Source organism: Rousettus aegyptiacus, unplaced genomic scaffold (genome assembly GCF_014176215.1).
Source record: "Rousettus aegyptiacus isolate mRouAeg1 unplaced genomic scaffold, mRouAeg1.p scaffold_m13_p_7, whole genome shotgun sequence".
NCBI lineage: Eukaryota > Metazoa > Chordata > Mammalia > Chiroptera > Pteropodidae > Rousettus > Rousettus aegyptiacus.
The window spans coordinates 85,000,679-85,020,658 of record NW_023416310.1 but is presented as its reverse complement, the minus strand read 5'-3'; the positions used below and the strand labels follow the sequence as shown (position 1 = coordinate 85,020,658).

Sequence of the window (19,980 nt, the reverse complement as noted above, 5' to 3'; positions counted from 1 at the left end):
GTTGTAGAATAAGCAGCTGCTCCGAATATAAGCCAGCCGGCTGAGCCCACTCATGAGCCACTCGCCAAACCCACTGGGCCCTCCACAATACGACACCCTTCTTTCTGAAGGGTCTGGGCTGATCACTCTGAACTCACGGTGGTGGGGGTGGCAGAGCCTTTAACTAGGTCTCGTTGTATTATGAAAGTTACAGGCTGACATTAAAAAGAAAATCAAACTGTAGAGCAGGTTATAAGGTCAGTCTTTGCCCACATATACAGACCTTCCATCTCATCATCTTAGTTAACTGAGACTCATGTATTCTCCCCCAAATTATTTTCAGATGGTAACATACATATTTTCATCCTTCAAAAAATAGAGATGAAACTATCCAGTTCTTTTTGCAAAACAACACGCATCCGTTACAAATGACAGAGCTATGCACTATGCCCACCACGTTCATTTTGAAGATCAAAGGGAACGAAAGAGCTCATACACAAACAGCCCTCCTTCCTCCTAGCAGACCTTTTCAGACTTGACAGTCCTTTCCACTTCCCCTTTCAATCATCTCTTCTCCAGGCTGAACAGCACGAGCTTGTTATTTTAAGCATCCTCATAAGGCCCAGGTTCAAGTTCATATATCCGGCTGTGTGGCCTCCAGAATAAATTCAGTGCAGCTGGAAGGCCAGGGAGGCCATCCGTCACGCTACTAGTGAAGACTGTGGTTTCTGGTTAGGCCAGACACCCACAAGAACACTACCCTGACTTGGACACGAACAGTGTCAACCTCAAACTATGAGAGTCTGTAGAAACGGCCCGTGGTTAAGGCTTACTCTCCACACCTTATTTGTGACAGGGTCTTTGATAACCATGTGTATACAGGGAATGCCTACGACTAAGAAATTTTTCAATTGCATTCTCTTTGACCTCTGGATTTGAAACTGGTGCAAATTCTTTCTCTCTCACTATCACCACCACACCTTACCTCTTCCTCCCCACAGTCACACTCTTCCCCATCTTCCAGGTACCCATTCCCACATCTCCGGCCTCCATACAGCGTCCTGGTGTCTGGCATGTTGGAGAGACACATCCCACCGCCTGACTGCAGATACCTGTCCAGCTCCTTTCTGTTGCATCCATTAAACACTTTGGGAAAGGGATGCCTGGGAGAGAATAAGGTCGGAGTTAGTTGGGAATCTGAGCATCAAGCAGCCAAAACAGCTATCAGTCCTGCTGCTCACTGGGCTGGTTCCGCCTGGATGGACTCGGCCTCACGGTCCCGTGCACGTACATCCTGCTCCCCTGGAACATTACCAATACATTAATTTACAATTCTTTCTAAGATTTAAGAAATATTGACTACCACATAATTTTTTTTCCTCCTCCTTCTGCATGGGGGAAGTATTGGAGAATCAGAAGCAGTAAATTTTGACCTTTGCATAAAGGGTTGCAATAAATAAAAGGTTATGAGTGTTACAATAGGTCTCTTGAGCTTTAGAGCTGAATAAAATGCCAGCCAACCCAAACTTTTCCCGAAGCTGATAGTGGATACAGATTTCTTTGAGATAGAGAACCAGGCCAAAAAAGACCAAGATCATGGATTCAATTTCTTTGTTGGGCCAGTGATCTGATATCTGTTCTAAGGATACAGGCATTCCTTCAAATGCAACTCACAAGGCATGGTCTTTATCTCATGGGTATAAGAGGTCCTGGGTCCCATCATTGGGAAAAAGAATCAGAAGTCACACATCCCCTGGTGGCAGGTCAGTACCACTATGCGGGTGTGTCTGTAAGGAAGACTCGTCTTGATCTCAATTCTCTAAACCAATTAAAAGTTAAACACTAAAGGGTTTCCTTTAGTTGTCAGGTATGTCCCAAGGAATTTGTTACAAATAATAGTTAAACCTCTCAAATTTGTGATTAGCCTAAAAACAAATTGCAGTAATAATTAATATAACTCTCAACCGTACCTATATAAATACATGCTTTTTTAGATTGGGAGCAAAATGGGCGGCTTAACCTTGAGCTCAGAGGGGCTTAAGCGTGGCCCAGGGGGTTACATCCTGTATGTCCTCAGCATCCCGTGTGTGTCACAGCAGAGAAGTGAGGGAAAATCGCTGGCCGCTGGAGCTCCAAGAAAGCTGCATTTTCCCTTAGAGATACTGAAATACCATTTCTCGAAGAAATAAGCAGGAGTTAATGATTTGGCATGGGAGACGCAGCAGCTTCAACCATGATGCCTTCCAAAGAGTGACTCGGGTCTTGGAAGAACCCACTGCACTCTGCTAAGGGAGTCCAGATACTAAATATGAGTCCTTTGATTGAACTCCAGAACTCCCTTTCAAAGGCTTGGTTTAAAAAACTCCTCACAACTATAGGGAGACGCAGCTGCCTTGTCCTTGTTCCTTGTGGTAAATGCGGCGTGTGAAGTCCCTGCGGGGTCACTGTGGGTGTGTGGATGCTCCCCTTCCTCTTCCTTTTTCTGGAAGCTACATCAGCATTTTCAGTCAAGCCTGGGATGTAATGGCACTCATCGAGCTCCCTTAGAATGGAGGGACTAAGAATTGTGACCGTTACCAAAATGGGCCCTCATCAAAAACACATAAAGAGAATGAGACACGTGCGGTCAGGCCAATTCTGCCCCTAAAAACCCTAAGGTAGAAGTTAAGTCAATCTAGGGTGCCACCAGCACAAAGCCTCCTCCTAGAAACCTAGTAGTCCTTCCACAAATCTACTTTCTTGGTCCTCTTCCAATTTCTTTGTTGTCAAAACCACATTTCCTTCCGAGGCCCCCACCAGAGGTATTCCAGGCTCCCTGGGGCCAGCTGGGAGGAGCGCCTGGGTTGCGCTGGCCCTGCACGCTCGCCCTCCACCCTGTCCTCCCCTTCCTGCTTGACTCACCCAGTGGCGGCTGCCATGATGCACCCACCGTCGGCCGCGCTGGCTGAGCAGCAATGCGCAGAATCATGGCTCATGCCGAAGTTGTGGCCCATCTCGTGGGCCACGGTGGCGGCCACGCCAATGGCATTCTCGGAGTGGTCCTGCACAGGGAGGGAGTTCGGGTCTAGAAGACAGCTACCCCCACCTCCCACCCCGCCTTTTCTTTGGCTGCGCCTTGCAGCTCTCCCGATTCTGCGATCAGTGTGCGCACAGGCTCGGCGCTAAAAGCCCACGCTTTTAATCACTGTGCTACATCTGCTGGTAATAAGGGGCAGGAGGGGGTGGGCAAAGAGATAAGAGCAGACTCTTGCTATCTATTTTACAGGTCAGAGATAAAGAGCCATTTAATCAATAGTCACAAAGTCAGAGAGCATTTCAAAAGAAGGCAGTAACCTATCCTAAGCATGACTTTGAGACAGGCTCATGTTTCATAATAATAAACATTAATGACATAAAACCCAGAATAAAAAAGTTTTTTTTTCATCTTTATTTATCTTACTATTCCCCAGCTCCTGGTTTGGAATATATGAGAGATCCAGTGACATATTAACGTGATCACTGCTGGGTTCTCCTGAGCTTGAAAATCGGGGGTAAAATATAATAAATGATAGTTCGCCCCTTGGTATCACCATTTCTTAGAAATTATTGACTTCATTTTAAACAACGGCCCTTCTTGATGTCAAAGCTTTTCTTTTCTCTGCAATAATATATATACAAAATAATTTTTGACAAGACGACTTCCTGTCTTGTGAGGCAGTTTTCTGCCTTCTGCATCATCAATATATCGGCTCAGACTCACCATATTGACTCCTCCAGACTGGTACACGGAGCACATGGCCATGAGGGGGGCCAGGCCGATGGTGGTGCCGTGGAAGGACATGCCCCTGCAGAAGGGAAGGAGAGAGGGCGGCTCAGGAGGGGCCGAGGGGGCCGTTCCAATGTGTCCAGGAGTAGGCGGTCATCACCGTGTCCCTTGGCCCCACTGACATTCCCAGATCATTCCCAAGGGGAGAAGCCCTGGTATTATAAGCCAACTGGATAACTTCCAGGTGGCCGCACCTCTCTCTTCCTCTCACCTACTCTCTCACTGAGAGAGAGCTAAAGGTCACTCTTTCCCACAATATGCCCATAGCCCCATTCCCTGGAAGGAAATGGGCAGGGCTTGCAAAGCTGCATCCCATTCCTGCTGCACAGGAAAAGGTCAGAGGGAGCGGTGAGGGAAGGGTGGCACAGGTTCTGAGGCTGAAGTGAATCATGGCTACTTCCGCCAGCTGCCGGAGTCCCGTGCCACATCCCTGGCTCTGGGGTATGGGTAGGGAGGTGGGAGGAATTGGGGGCAGCAGCTGTAGGGGCTGATGTTTCATTCCTACATCACTCTGGGGCCAAGAAAACAGATGTGTCCCATCAGGACCCTCACAAAGTGCAGCTGGGTGCAAGAATGAGTTGCTTCCGCCTTTGTTTTGCAATTGTGATCCTGATCTGCCAACAGCCAGAAACATCCCCCGGTTTAATTCTCCCCTCTCTCAGTTGTATACATCCAGGGCGGGAGCGAGGAAACAACTAAAACAGCAGCGTTTTCATGCATGCCACAACATATAACTTATTTAAAGGATCCACATGGAAATTCATTATGTGGTACGTTAATATCTTCGTGCTTGTCTTTTTATCTAGGTCATGGTATCTTTGAGAGCCGGGACTATCTTATTTATTCTGGGGTGAGTAGAGCTTAGCACAGAATCTGAAACATAGTGGTGCTTATTAAAAATTCAAAGCAGACTCTTCTTCGGAGAAACAATCTGCAAAGGAATACACAATAAATTGTGCAAACGTACGTGAAGCCCTACTGGGCTATGCTATAAACTTAGACAATGGCTCTGAGGAAGTCTGACTGCAAACCTAGATTCAAGGTCTTGCACAAAGTGGGATGCTAGGCTTCCAAGGTGCAGGCCAAAGCCCTGGTAAACAAAAACTCTTTCTAGGTGAATGTACAGTCATGAAGTAAGCACTCGTTGCCCAGGGTCACTTTTAAAGAGTAAACAAAGGTTTAAATGATGATTGATTCAGAGAGCTATTTAGGCAACAGAATAAAAATTGGTTTTATTATGTATGGCTTTTTGTTGTAAGCGCTTCGAAATACCTTTGGAAGATAACGCTAGTACATACCAGATAATTATCCCTGGGAGACTGTCACGTGCCACCACGACCCCCATGAGTGTCTGTTCTTTTCTCTCTGAGATTGAAGAAACTCCAACAGAATCCTCGCCTGAACCCCTCAGTGTCTCCCTCCCACCAAGCACACAGTTCCTGCATTGTCTGACACTTTGACTACCTCGGGCACTCAGCCACGAGCCCTTGGGAATGAAATGAAGGACAACCCAGGGAACCCCCCGTCCTGTGTCTGCTTCGGGGGACTAGCTCTGGACGAAGCGCCAAGAAGATCAAGATGCGCCCCTTAGAAATTCTGTCTCAAAGCAGCCCATGTCTAATAGTCAGTCGTTTCCCAATGCTCAACTGAATATGTATAAGTCTAATTTTTTCACCTAGATTATAAACATTTCTTGGGGTTGTTACGACTCTTAGGCTTTTAAATATTTTCCAGCATATGCTAGGTATAGAGCATATGTCAAAGAAACACTTGATTATCTGGACCAGAGAGTCAGGGTGGCCTAGTACAATCAACACTCAGCACCAGGGAAAGGAAGGAGCAGACAGCCCATGGACGAAGGCTACTTACGTGATTAACTGTGCATTGTCGTGTTTCTTCTGGGTGAGCAGCTTGCGCCTCCAACTGAGAAATGACCAGAGGGTAGAGTACGGGTTCTCTGAAACTTCACACAAATTCCTGTGAGTCCACACTTCCAAGCCCACGAGGGCAATCCGGATGTTCAAGGATCGGTAAAACTGAAAGCACACACAGAAAGGCCACAGAATCATCTGTCAACGCCACCTGAGATTTATAAACTCCTTCCCAGACTAAGCGCTCGGAGCACAGATCCCAGATTTGCACGTGCCTCCAAGGAGAGGAGGCCACGGATGTCATCATTCACCTCCTTCAGAGGGGGAAACAAGATCCTGAGAGATGTACAACATGCTGGTGGCAGAGATGGGGTGACTTAGCTTAGAAAAATGAAGACTGAGATAGGATATGAAGCTGCTTTCAAATAAGTGCAGGGTTGCCATGTGGAAAAAGGATCAGCGCTGTTCCACATGGTGCTGAAGTGAGGCTCAATCAACAGGTAAAACAGACAGGAGGACACATTTCATTTTAAAATAGGAAAAAGCTTTCAAACAAAGCTGGCCGTAAGTAAGCTCAGAGCTCTAATAAGCACTCTTGGCTCGGCTGGCTGGTACAATTATCCTCCCAATTGGACTTATCTTTTTACACATATCTAAAAAGTCCTCTTATGTATGAATTTAAAAAAAATTATTGAAGTATAATTTACATACCACAAAAGCCACCCATTTTAAATATATATAGCATAATAATTTTTAGTAAATTTGTCAAGTTGTACAGTGATCCCCATAATCCAATTTTAGAATATTCTCATCACACCAATAAGATCTCTCATGTGCATTTAAAATCATTTCCTATTTTTGCCCCCAGACCTAGGCACACTAATCTACTTTCCATCTCTATAGATTTGTCTTGTCTGGACATACTCTGTATATAAATGGAATTATACAATATGTAGTCTTTTGTATCTGGCTTCTTTCACTTAGCATGTCTTTGAGATTCATCCATCCTGTAGCTTGTATCAGTTTGTCATTACTTTTTGTTGCTAAATAGTATTCCATCGTATGGACATACCAAATTATATGTGGATATTTTATTGCCAGATGTCTTGCCCTCATTTTGGAAGTAAATGGAAATAAATAATACATAAGTGGACAGATATGCTTACTCTCAAGTTTCCTTCTCCATCACTGGACGTGTTTAGGTTTCATCAGGGATACCAGAGACCGGCTGCAAGCATTAAGTTGCAAAGGTCCCAGATAATCTCCAGGGTTTTGCCCAACCCAAAGATCTGGAAATTCTATAAATGAGACCCCCTCAGGCTCCTTGAGGCTAGAACTACACCTACCCTTTATGATATGGTACCTTTCATCTCATACACATATAAGCAGGGAGAGCAGACTCACTGGAAGGCATAAGAACGAGGAATTCTTTGGCACATCCTAGACACTCCTGAGGCAGTGACTTATAAAAAAGTCACAGGTAAACTTAGGTCACATAAGATACCATTTAATCCAAAATTCACAGGTACTGCCCAGATAAAAATAACAATCGTAGCACCAATGTTTATCGAGTACTTTCTATGTACTAAGTACTGAGGCTTAGAGAAGTTAAGTACCTTGCCCAAAGTTTCAGCATAACCATGGTGGAGCCGGGACTAAAGCTGAGATTATCAAACCTCAGAGTCCACTTATAACCCTACACAGCTTAAGTGCAGGCATAATTATACATCTAGTCAATCCACTTGCCTCTGAGAAATTGGGGTATAAGATGGGCTCCAGAGTATCAGTTGATGGAAATTTTGAGTTTTCTGTTTTGTGCCAGGTCAATCATCACAGAAAATAAAGGGTTTGAATTCCAATTTGAACTTGCTTCACTAGGGGGCTTTTTAAGGACTTAAATTTGGCTTTTTTAATGCTTAAGAAAAAACAGTTTGGATTGGGTTCATGATTCAGCAAATCAGTGCAGTTCATTCCAGGTTTAGTTCAACAATAGTTCAGTTCAAGTAGCCGGGTCAGCAAGCCTCAGAGAAGTGGGTTAGCCTTCCCTCGCCCCGGCCAGGCGTGAGGACCATCAGCTGCTCAGCAGAGAACCAAGACTGCTTCACAGAATGGACCGGCCAGTGAGCCTGGGGCTTCCCGTACAGACTTCCACTTTTCATCAGCATTCTTGGTTCTATCACCTAGACCAACTAGAGAGGCCACAAAGGCGAGACCCAGCCAAGTCTCCCACCTGCTAGGCCTCCAGAACAATAGCTGTCACCTGGGCGATAAGCATCAGGCCTCCTGAATACCCCCCAGGGGAACAAGCTTTTCTTGTTTTCCCAGATGTTGGGTGTTTGGGTTGTAGGCTCATTTAGATGTTGTTGTTGATTGAGTTAAGAGCTAGAGAGAGAGGACTGAACTGTGTCCCTGGAGTCCTTCCTTCAGGAAATGCCAGTGTTTGACTTTCACCTGTCACTGACCACTGACCACTGACCAGCATTTCCAGAGCCATCTAGGGCAGAAGGAAAACATCTGGTACAGACTCCCATCTGATGATGTGCAAACACTACCACATGTGCTTGTAAATCCCTAAAAAACATTTAAGTTCTCTTCTTTATCCTCTAGTGTTTAGGTAAAAATAATTTCCCCTTTCGATCTGGGATTCCTGATTCCCTAGCAGGCCCAGAGTTAAAGCTTCAGAAGTTCGCTGAGTGCCCTGAAATCGTGTAATAAATGTTATCAGATTCTCAAAGAATGTGATTCCAAAGATATTAAAATCTACTTTTTGAAACTATTCACTACTAGCCTACCAAGAGGCTACTGTCATTCTAGGTTACCCATTGTACTGCATTTTGCGCTATAATGAATACCCTCTTTCATATAAATAAAGTATTTCCAAGCCCCAGATAGCCCGTTCTAGTAAAATTCAAGAATTTGGGTATTTCCTAAGAGCATGTTTAAAAAGCCTAACCTAGGAAAGTTAAACATTTGCATGGTCATACTGAGACAAATAATTTTTAAAAAGTTTTACAGATGGAGACTTATAGACATATTGGCCCGAAACAACCCAACTCAACTTTTAAGGCTCTGTACCTTTCCCAAGCTGATCTAACTCAATTCTCTCCTAAGTCACAGAATTTCTGGGCTTTCTATCTGGAAAGAAGCTTAAAGAACCTTAAAGCCTTTTTCGACTGGGCTCTATGTCCTATGTTCCCTAGGGGCTATTGTAGGGAAGAAGGTAAGGGGTCAGAGGATGGTGCTCTGAGTCCTTACCCCTGCCTCAGTTTAGAGCAGTCTGTTTTCAAATGATTTTTTTTTTTTAGACTGTTTTGTACTGATCTCAGCCTATTAATAACCAGTGTTATAGCTGGACCAGCCCTTGTGGTTCTTATGATTGTAAGACACTCTTCAGCAACAACCATCAGGAAACTGGAAAAGATACAGATTTGTTACTTACAAGACCTGTAAATTATAAGGGATACCTGGGGCCACACAGTGAGGCTGCAGGGAGAGAGAGAGAGAGAATATATGGCCTGGGGTTCTGCTTTTACTAGGGTCAAGGGTGAAGGCTGAGGGTTTCGAGGGCTCACTCTTTATTGGCAAATTTAAAACACAGAGATGGAATTTAAAGCTCGGGAAGAGAAAAATATCAAGTAATCCAAAAGGTCAGATACTGTTATCGACCAGGATCTCTAAAACAAAGATGGGAGAAGATGACCGGGCTCTTTATCAAGTCTTACTGGTGGCCAAGTGTTCATTGAGATATCTGCTTTGAAGTAGACGCCTGTTCAAAATGGAGGTTTGGGCAATCGAAACTTAAGTCAGACACTTACATTACAAAAAGAAATAAGGAGACAAATATCAGCGTTTAAACTACATAGATATTGACGTAAGATTTCATTTTTGAAAAAGGATTTCACCAGAAAAAAACAAAATAAATTGAAAGCCATCGATTGAGCCCAACCCCTCCATTTTGTAAATTAAACACAAAACTGCAACCCCGAGAAGATGAGTTACTCGGCTAAGGTCACATAGATGAGCGTGGTCATGACCACCTGAGCCTCTGCGGCATTGCTATTCCCTCTCGGAAACTGGCTGGGGTCAAACTGCTTTGACCTTTTAATTGCTGACAATGCCCTCTCTCAGATGCCACATGACCTCCTGTTCTGCGGCTCCTCTGAGGTGCTGGCATCTGTCCCACAAAGTACACACCTGGTCTCACCTTATCAGCGTAATTGGCGATCTCCATGAGCTTGTACTTGGTGGCATCCTGGTCTCGTTGATTCTTCTGAAACTAAATGGAAAAGCAGAACTAAGTGAGACCCAGGACCCCTCCTGCGTCCCATTAATTGTCCTTGAATTAGCTTTATTTTCTTCCCCCTTCTGTGAGTTGTCCACCCCCACTGCCAACACACACACATTGTCAGCTTGCGGAGGGCACATCCGGCTTGGTGTCCTCAACTAGGAATCGTGCTGAGCACAGAGTAGGCATGCAATAGTTGTGTATTGAATTAAATTCTCTTCCTCCAGCCCCTGAATTCAACCTTGTTCTCCTGTACTCCACATTACAAGGTCTCTCGCAAACTCTCCCTGGGGCTTAGAAGAGGAACCCATCTGATCCTTGCCTCGGCCATCATCCCAACATGAAGCCACTGTCGCAAGGAGTTCAAGAGGCCTCCCCGCATGTGATCAGTCAACATTGGTCAAATTGTTGTGAACACCTGCTACGTGCAAGACATTGTGCTTGGCGCTAGGTAGGACACGAAGTGTGAGATCCCGGTCCTAGCGAGCTTCGATTAAAACAGGAATGACAACAATGGAAGATTTTGTATTTAAGGAATATACAATTGAAATGGGCTGAGAGACATGGAGAAATAACTGCAATGAGAGGCTCCGTGAATGGTACAAAATGGGTACTGACAACAAGAACCATAAGACCTTGGCTTTGTCTGCAAACACACATAGCAATGGGCAGGCATGTGTTCCAGTAAAGCGTAAAAAACATGGGGTGGACTAGATTTGGCCATGGGCGATAGCGTGTAGACCCCCCATCTAAAGAAAGGACTATTTCAACCTCATACTTTCTAGGGTGACACAGGAAGTAAAACCTGGTACATCACCTGGCCTTTTTCCCCCGCTACCTCACATTTGGTTTGTAGCATGAAAGTTCTTTGCATTCATGTTTTTACATCTGTCCTGTCCCATCCTCCAGCATCCCATCTTGCTCTTCTCTCTCCTGGATTTCCTGTTTTACCAGAGGAAATAATTTGAAACCCAACCCAGGCACTCCCGCCGAGCCCAGGGAGTGAGAAACTGCTTTGACCTTTTAATTGCTGACAACGCCCTCTCTCCAGCCAGCAACTGCTATCCATGTCTGTTCTTCCTGCTCAGAGCCCAAGGCGGAGCCTGGCCCGTCTCAGCACCAGGTCGTGAATCACAGATAAGGCAGCCCTCCTCCCCCTCCCCCTCCCCATCTTCCCATCCTCTCAGACTGTCAGGAATACATTTCTGCCTGCAGAGGATGAGAGGCCCCCTGAAGAAGGAATGGGGGAGAGGTAGTGACTGGGCTGGATTTATGAGCCTGTGAACCAGTCTGGCCTATTATATCCCCCACCCCAGCCTTCCCCTGACTCATTCGAAGCCCAGACCCTGAGAAATGAGCACATTCCCGTCAGCCATGCAGCTGCACGCATGAATCCTGCCTGTCGGAAATGCCTGCTGCTAAAGGGCTCTCCTCTGAAACAGGCAGATGGCTCTAGGCAACACCACAGTCCCTGGGGTACCTTGGGCAGTTTTCCTTGTGAGGGTTTGCTGTGACCCTGGAGGTCAGAAGACTGGAGATGCCCAACCCCTACCCTGCTCTCAGTGGGTTTTAAAACCCTGCACCAAGATTCCACTGGCGAGAGTGCTGAGCTGAAGGCGAGGGTCACCCCACCTTGACATTAGAGCAGCTGTGTTTCTATGTTTAACTCTCGAGGTCTCAGAAGTTTTGATCTGAACAAAAGATCCTGTGGCTAAAAAAAAAAAAAAGGTTCGAGACCATTGTATTAAAGAAACTTAGATGCAAAGCTCAAATGGGAAAAAGTCCTGGAGTCGGAGGAGCTCAGCTCCCCCAGCACTGCCCCCTACTAGGGGCCAACATCAGTTACCACCTCCCATGACCAGGAACCTTGGGTTTCAAATCAGCTTTGGATTTTGCCCCCCCACACCCTGTTCCCCCACCACACACACACACACACACACACACACACACACACACACACGCATGCGCGCACACACACACACACACCAGGCTTTGGAAAGGAAAAAAAGAAAGGCTGCTGGAAAACCAATACCGACACCAATTAAAAAACAAAACTCTTCTCAAAGCAGAACGCGATGTTCCCTCAGCCTGTAATGCCCTTGACCTCCACCTCTCTGCCCAGTTCACAACTCCTTGTCCTTTAAGACAGTTCAAGGGCCATCTCTCCCTGAAGGGCCACCTCCCCCTGCCACTATGACTGGAAGGAAGTCTAGTGTTTCCCCTTTCACCCTGCACTGTCTCCAGGATCTGTGCCTGGGCTGTGGACTAGACAGAGCAACCTCAGAGGGAGGCCTTTTGGGGGCTGGATGGGGTGGGTGTGAGACAGGCCAGAGCTGTGAGGAGTTCTGTCCTAAGGGGAGCCCCAGGAGGAGTGCAGTGTTGGGGCATGGGGAGTGCTCGCCTCGCCATGACTCCCCACGCCCAGAAGATGTGCTAAGTTATGCTGTCCGGTCACTGCATAAAGTGAGAACTGGAGAGAAATGTGGCTAATTTAGGCAACTAAGGGCGCTGGGGCCTGAACCCATTCATTCTTCGGGTGTCAGTTTCAACATCACCGCCTCAGAGAAGCTTTCTCCAATTTCCAAAAGCAGGTTGGGTCCCTCCTTATCTGCACTCTGGTCCTTTACAATGAACCATCTCAGCAGTGTTCACCTTTGGAACTACAGAGTTTTTGTGCTGCTATTGCAAACCCTGTGATGCCAGGGCAAAGTCTGTCTACATCTCCCGGGGCCAAGCACTGTGCTTGGCACATAATAAGAGAATCAAGAAATCGTTGATGAATAAATGAAAGTGTGAGAGAGATGGATATTCATCAAATCTCAGCAGTCGAGGCCTGCAAGAGCCTGTCTAATTTGAGGAATGTGGAATTAAAGGCCAAACAGCTATTCCTTCTGGTCCGCAGTTCTCAAACTGGCCTGTGTATCGGAATCACCCAGAGGGCTTGTTAGTCCATGAATTGCTGTACTCCGGCCCCACAGTTTAGGATTCAGTAGGTCTTGGGTACAGACTAAGGGTCTGCATTCTCCCAAGTTCCCAGGTGTTGCTGATGCTGCAGGTCACGGGACCACATCTTGGGGATCCCAGCTTTAAGTTCTCAGGTGGCACTAACATGATTATAAATGTAGTTAATCGGGTGATTGAGAATACATGTATTATCTTGGCAAAAATAAATGTTTTTAAATTTTCTATAGAGAATAAACACCAAAATCTAAAGGTCTTCAGACGTAGCCTAAGAAATGTTACTCCAAATAACATGAACTGTACTGATTTTCTATCTGATTAACATATCAAGCTAGAAGAGACTTCTCCTCGTCCGCCACACCCGCCTCCCACCCCACTATTAAGATTGCAAAAAGAGCCCTTGGTCAGTTTTAAGGTCAAAATCACACGATGAAACGGAGAAAGATGAATGCTTCAGCCTTTCCCCAGAGCAGTTCGAAGCCTGGAACGGAGGCTCTCAAGAGAGCAGTTTTCCTGCTAAAACCCAGTGCCTCCCCCTTACCTCTGCGTAATCAGCCACGAGGTAAAGCTCCACATACTTCATGGAGTGTAAATCTTCCCTTTTCATCTAAGAAAGAGATGTAAGCAGATCAGAGCTGCAGAAATGGTGAACTTGGCCTCACACGAAAACCTGCCAACGGTGCTCCTTAATAAGCAGGGGCCGCCTCACCGACTTCGTCTTTGGGTACCAGAGGCAGTCCCCGCTGTGGCCACCGCCACCCTCACGACACCTTCCACCCGCCGTCTCGGTCGTCCCCAGAGGCTGCTCTGGGACTCTGGATCCAGTCCTCCAGGTTCGAAAAATAGTGAGCTGAATGGCTGGCGAGTACAGGCAAAACGGAGGCCAACGTACTGCGAGGGAACACGCTGACAATCGAGTTCCCAAAAAACATTTAAGCCGCGTACCTCTATTTTTGGTATAAATAAACACAAGCTTTTGTCATAAGGTTAGGTGGCTATTCCAGAAAGGGAGGCATGTGTTTTTTCCTCACATTTTGAAGTTTCTGAAATTTGCATCTCAGAAGATTTCAAATGTAGTAGTGTGCTCCCCAACGCGGTTATTCTATTGAATACAAAGGTGTCTTGCACTCAACGATGACTTAGAAAAAAATCAGAAAGCTATTCCCTCCCTCTTAGCCATCTCCCTTTAATTCAGAATTACTGCTGGATGCAAAGTAAAGGTCCTCACAGGGGACAAGACTATCCCGAGGCTGACTCCCGCACCGACACACTCACCCGGCGAGGTCGTTTCGTGGCCAGGTTCGTAAACGGAAGGGCCCAGTCCCTGGAGCTGGGCTCGGAGTGCCTGAACCCACAGTTCCCAGGGGGCAGCTTGAGATGTTCAGATCTGTAAATAAGGTGGTAGCTCTCGCTGTCAGGGAGGGGCTCGATGATGTAGCTGAGGTTACTGTTCACCACGATCAGTCCTCTGTCGATAGAAGAAATAGAATCTTTGGTCAAAGGTTTTGGTCCTGGAAAAGTCCCTTGCTCAGGCCTCAGTTTCCCCATATGCAAAATGTCCCAGCTGTTTTTGATCACTGGGTCTTGACTTTATTACAGGGTCATGTAACCCTTTGGTGAGATGCAAGACCAGACTTCCTCTCCGGAGAAATGCTCACGTATGTGAAATGTGGTATATGGCAAATCCCAAACATGGCATATGGCAAATCGCAGGTCGAAACTTTTAAAGACTCAGAAAAAAGACGGAATGGTAACTAGAGGAAGAACCCTGGCCCGGGGGTGAGGAGACCCATGCCCTGGTCTTAGCTCCAACATTAAACTGTCGGTTGCTCTTCAACAGATCTCTTAAATCATCCCGAGCCTCAGTTTCCCCATGTTTACATATAAATGACAATTTATTAATTTATCAGGACTCTTGGGATGATTAAAAGGCAGGACAAGTATCTCTGTGCTTGGAAACCAGAGCTGGAGGCATCACCGATGGCGTTCCTAGCTAGCCGCAACCTCCCCCTCGGCAAGGCTGCTCTTCAGTGAAGCGACATCCACCACCAAGCATGCCAAGCATGCGTGAATACTCTTTCTCTTTGAAAGCAGGATAAAGACCTGTTCGTTCATTATACTCTCTCATTCACTGAGCCCTTACTCTGTACTATGTGTACTGCAGACATCATGCCCATTGTCGAGTAAGTCACAGCCCACTGGAGGACAGACAGACAGTCAGTCGTTCATTCCACGAACGTTTCCTGAGCTCGCTCCTTCTACGTGCCAGGCATTGTGGTAGTTGCTGAGAGGAGAGTAGTGAACAAGACAAAGTGCCTGTCCTCACGGAGTTTAGAGTATGAACATGGGAATAAATCACTATAGCATATAACAGACAACGAAAGGGTTTCATCACCCCTAACACTGATGAACTGGACACGACTGCCTGGTGTGTGGCATCTGCGAGGCTTCTAAGAGCTTTATCTGGACTCAGTGAGAAACAAGACCATGAATTATCAATCGCCATCACAAATAATCTATGAAAAGGTGAGCAGAGGCCCGTGTGGCAGGTATCTGCCATCCTGATGCAGGGAGATGAATACGTGGGAATGTCCCCAGGGATCTGGGGGAGGAGGAGGCCCAGCAATGGGCCACAGAGGTCCCAGCAGCATTTCGTGTGCTCCTAAACCTCAGGCTCTCGTCCACCCAGAAAGTTCAAAAGCTAAAATATCCCCAATTTGGTCTTTGCCGCTTCAAGTTGAAAAGACCTCTCTCTTTAGCTGTCTTGGCTTTCACTCCCACCCCCGGCCTCTCAGGATCCCTGCCCCGGTTTTGCCCTTCAGAAGGAGCCTGTGATGCTCGCAGGGGAGACAGTGCCAGGTTTTGATCAGCAGTGGCCCTTCCTGGAATCCATTCCTGGCCGACCTCATTCCAGTGCCGTGGAGCCTGCCGACTTCCTGGCTGCAATCCTGCAGCAGCCCCTGGGCAGGATACTCCAGGTGCTCCCCAAACAGCTGGGGTGGAAATGGGGCAAAGGGCAAGGATCACATCCGCTCCTGAATCCAGACAGGAAAGGGCAGAGGGCGGGCCTTCTGTGGGCATCCTGTTCCCAAACTATCTCCTCATCTCGGCTGACCAAGGCCCTTTCCGTCACCTCAGTTTCCCCCAATGGCTATACACATGGGAAACGGAGAGGGCTGGACCACAAACCAGCTGACGGTTTTGTGTGCACCAGGTTATAGCTGTAGAGATAATACCCAGTGAGTGGGATGTTCCATATAGGGACTGCAGAAAGTTCCAGTGCAGCTGACTGAGTATTGCTTGAATAAGCCTCTGTGCCAAACAGAACAGAGACCATGCCAAAGGATGGCGCGTGGTGAGTAACAACAATCAAGGTTAGAAATCACTGAGCCTTTGCTATGAACCTGACACTGTGCGGAGTATTTTACTGTCCACACCAGCTTCCATGATCCTTACAAATATACCCGTGGGACAAACGAGAAAACTAAGACTCAGCAAGGCTGATTGACTGACTCAAAGTCGTAAAGTTGGTACGGACCTACGCAGTCTGGTTCCAAGTCCCACGGCCTTACCCATGACCTCACACTGCCCTCTGTCACAGCAGCCCCACAGAATGGGTCAGAAGGATATCCCGTTTACGGATGACTACGAGTGACTGGCAACAGCAACTCTCCTCTGGGGTGTGACAGGCCACTGCCCAACTGGCCTGTCTGAAGTAAGACACCGTGGTTCTTATTTCATTCCCACGTCAATTCTATAAGGCACGATCACGAGTCCCATTTTATAGATGAGTAAACGGAGGCCCAGAGAGATTGATTAAACGACAAGCTCTCATGATTTAAAGTCTGGCTGACTCTGGACCCATACCCTTCACCTCGGTGCTGTCTGCCTCCATCAGCGAGTTCTCACCCTGTGGGTCAGAGATCTCTAGGGTTAGAGCCCCCAGAGCCGTCTATTAGAATATTCTACAGAATGCATTAAAAATAAAGACTCAGATTCTGCAGGCCTGAGCATCAGCACCCTTAGCAGGTCCCACAGTAATTCCCTCCCGGCCACATTCAGGTGGCCTGGAACCCACCTTTTCAGAAAGCGCCAAGCAATTCTGTTTCAGGGAGTGGGCAGATTACAATCTGAGAAACATAAGCTCGAAGGACACTAAAGTTCCTCCCAGCAGTAAGATTCTGTGGCTGCTCCCCTCCTCCCCCTACTGTAGCCCCTGGTAACTCAAAGCTACAATCCTCCCAGACTGCTGGGGGAGGGAGGAGGGGCTGGCAAAAGTCTCAGCACTTCACAGCGAACTCCAGCTTTCAAAGTGGGGGAATTTCTGAGAATCTAGTTCCTAAGGTCTTCCCCCATCATCGCCCCCAAGTCCCGCTAGCACCCACCAGCCGCTTATCCTTCTAGCAGCCTCGGTTGGTCTAATTTGCTACATATAAAGCACCGTCAGCTACACCAGGGGCCTGCGAGGGGGGCCCAGAAGGCTGGGTGGCCGGGATCTCACGTGCTATTCTCTAGGCCGTCTCGATCCCATTCCTCTCTGTTAACAGTTTGTCACAAATGAAATTGTGCAGAGGAACCCTGGCAGGGCAGGCCGTGCAGGCGACAGGCGATTCCAAGTTAACCCCGGAGTGACTGCAGGATGCGTACACATGCATGCTTCGAGGAACTCGGCAAGACTGCTTCTGGGAATTTATCCACTCAGAGCCCAAGGGGGCACATCCTACATCCAGAGCTGCCCCAGACATGCTCGCCCTGATACCCCTCAACCCCAATTTGCAACAAAGTGAGAAGGCATTTCGGGGACCTTCGAAGGCAGCACAGAAGCGAGGAAGGCAGGCATCCAGGTGACGTGCTCCATCTGGGTGGGGTCGGTAAGGCACAAGTGGAGAGCATGGGCTCAGGGGGTGAGACACATCTGGATTCGAATTCCGGCTCTTCTACTAGCTTTGCGGTAAGTCACTCATTAATGCTGCCCGTCTCACAGGGTTGCCATGATAACTGACAGAAGTAACAGGCAATACTTACTAACGATCAAAGTAATATTTAAAAATAGCAGTCTTTGAGCACATATCATATATTGGGCAGGGTACAAAGCATTTTATTCTGTAGCCATTCAACGCAGGCACCAGGGAAGCAGCGTGAGGAAAAAAATAAAGATCCTTGCTCTCACGTTACGTCACCTAACGTAAATCCACCAGAGACGTTATTCCTACCACGGTTCCCACTTTACAGGTGAGAACACTGATACTAGAGAACTAAAGCGACCTGCGAGGTTTTGAACCAGGATTTCTCTGACCCCAGAATCTACATCTGTCACAACTTAATGGTATTGTCCTATGAGGGCCTACTCTGTGCCTGACAGAAGTAGTAGCGTTTACCATCTGTTCTGCAGAGGGAAGGCCAGACAGTCAAAGGGGAAAGGGGCCAGGCCACTCCTTGGCAAAGGGGCAGGCTGCAGGTGCCTACCTCCCTGAGACTGCCCTCTCTCTCTCAGCACTGAACCTGAGAGGTCCTTTTTGTGGCCTGGTCTACCCTACTTTTTCAGATAAGAGGAACAAAAGTCCAGAGAAAAAAGAACTTGCCCAAGGTCACCTAGCGAGTGACTGCTAGAGCAGGAGGCAGATCCCGTGTCTTCTGACTGGGCTTGTCTGGGAGCCCCGACACCATCCCTGCACCCCTGCCCAGGAATCAGCAGCCCCCTGCCCTGTGGGCACCACTTACAGAACTGAGTAAGCCCATGGGAGGAGCCAGCCCCACCAAGGCAAAGACAAGGAGAAAATGAAATGGGGAAAAGGAAAGCTCAAAGATCACACAGCCAGGAGGTGTGGAGCTAGATCTCAGACTCAGGTCCCTTCACTAAATTCTGAGTTCCTTCCAGGCCATCATGCAAACATTCACTCCTTACATTTCTATTTCATGTTAGTTTACCAAGCATTTGTGAATGCAAGAAGTCGTGTAGACATTTGGGGGATAAGTCCTTCACTGGGGTCAGGCGTGGGGGGTATGGACTCCCCAAATCCCGAACGAAATGGTGTGCCACATCTTTTCATCGGTGTAGTTTATAAATATCCGTATTTGCCACTCAATTCTCAAAGGGGTCAGTGGCCTAGATAAGATTACCAAACAATGTATTACATATCTACATTCTTTTTTACCAAGAATATTTCTAAAAGGACTGGCTAACAATGGCTGCCCCCTGGGGAAGGGGGATTCTGGAATTTGAGGGTGAGAAAGAAATCTTTCATTGTACACTCTTGCACTATTTAATTTTTTTTTTCTTTTACTATGACCATGCAGTATTTATTCATTTAGAGCAGCCTAAAGACTTGCTTTGGAGAGGAGAGGGGGCCCAGCCACAGCCTAGAAGCTCGGCTGTATCTGTGCCATCGGCCTGAAGACCCCGCTTGGCGTAAGTCCTACCTATTTTCCCCAACCACATTCTCACGTTTCCAGGAGACAAGCGTCATCACTGAGATTTTCCATTGCGGCATCGCTTTATGAGCCCGGGGAGAGACTGGAGTGTCTGAAGGCTGCTGCTGCGGCAGCTGCTCCTTCTCCAGAGTCTGAATGGGGCCATCTGGCACGAGTCTTCGGCTCTTAAATCAGTCGGGCCCACAGACACCCTTGGTTTCTTAGAGTGTATAGTGAGACGGCTGGGAAAGTAAGGCGGGTGGACCCTACCAGAGCGAAGCATGCAAAATAGAAACACATGGGTGGCTCACCCGGTTTTCCCCCTGTCACACGGCTGTGGGAACCATCTACCAAGGCCAAGCCGAGTTCCCACTGCTCCAGACCAAGGGGACAGAGGAAGAGGCAGAGAGAAGCAAGTCGCACCTGCACATTCCCTGTCCTCCTCCTTGGGAAAGACCTTTGTTTACTTGCAGACTGCAGGTGGTGGTGGCTGGACCTGTAAACACCACCAGGAGGCCAGCTGGCTTGGCTCAAGCAGGTCACTTGAGCAGGGGATTTGGGGCCACGGTTATGGCCTCCCAGCCAAGCTTGTTTCCTGTCTAATTCCCTCCGGTGACTCACCATGAAGACTTACAGGGGAGACGTGGCCCAATTTATAAACAAACACG

The 19,980-nt window shown here is 47.5% G+C and overlaps 1 protein-coding gene across 2 annotated transcripts in view; it reads right to left on the bottom strand.

Moving 5' to 3' along the window:
* ADAM19 (ADAM metallopeptidase domain 19) overlaps positions 1 to 19,980 on the bottom strand; it is a 75,430-nt gene that overhangs the window by 17,629 nt on the left and 37,821 nt on the right. For both annotated transcript variants that reach the window (XM_016167065.2, XM_016167063.2), the window contains 7 exons: positions 14,177 to 14,369; positions 13,443 to 13,508; positions 9,860 to 9,931; positions 5,654 to 5,820; positions 3,719 to 3,803; positions 2,881 to 3,020; positions 965 to 1,142 (listed from right to left, as the gene is read on the bottom strand). In XM_016167065.2, the coding sequence (XP_016022551.2) occupies positions 965 to 1,142; positions 2,881 to 3,020; positions 3,719 to 3,803; positions 5,654 to 5,820; positions 9,860 to 9,931; positions 13,443 to 13,508; positions 14,177 to 14,369 (901 nt within the window). The remainder of the gene's footprint in view (positions 1 to 964; positions 1,143 to 2,880; positions 3,021 to 3,718; positions 3,804 to 5,653; positions 5,821 to 9,859; positions 9,932 to 13,442; positions 13,509 to 14,176; positions 14,370 to 19,980) is intronic.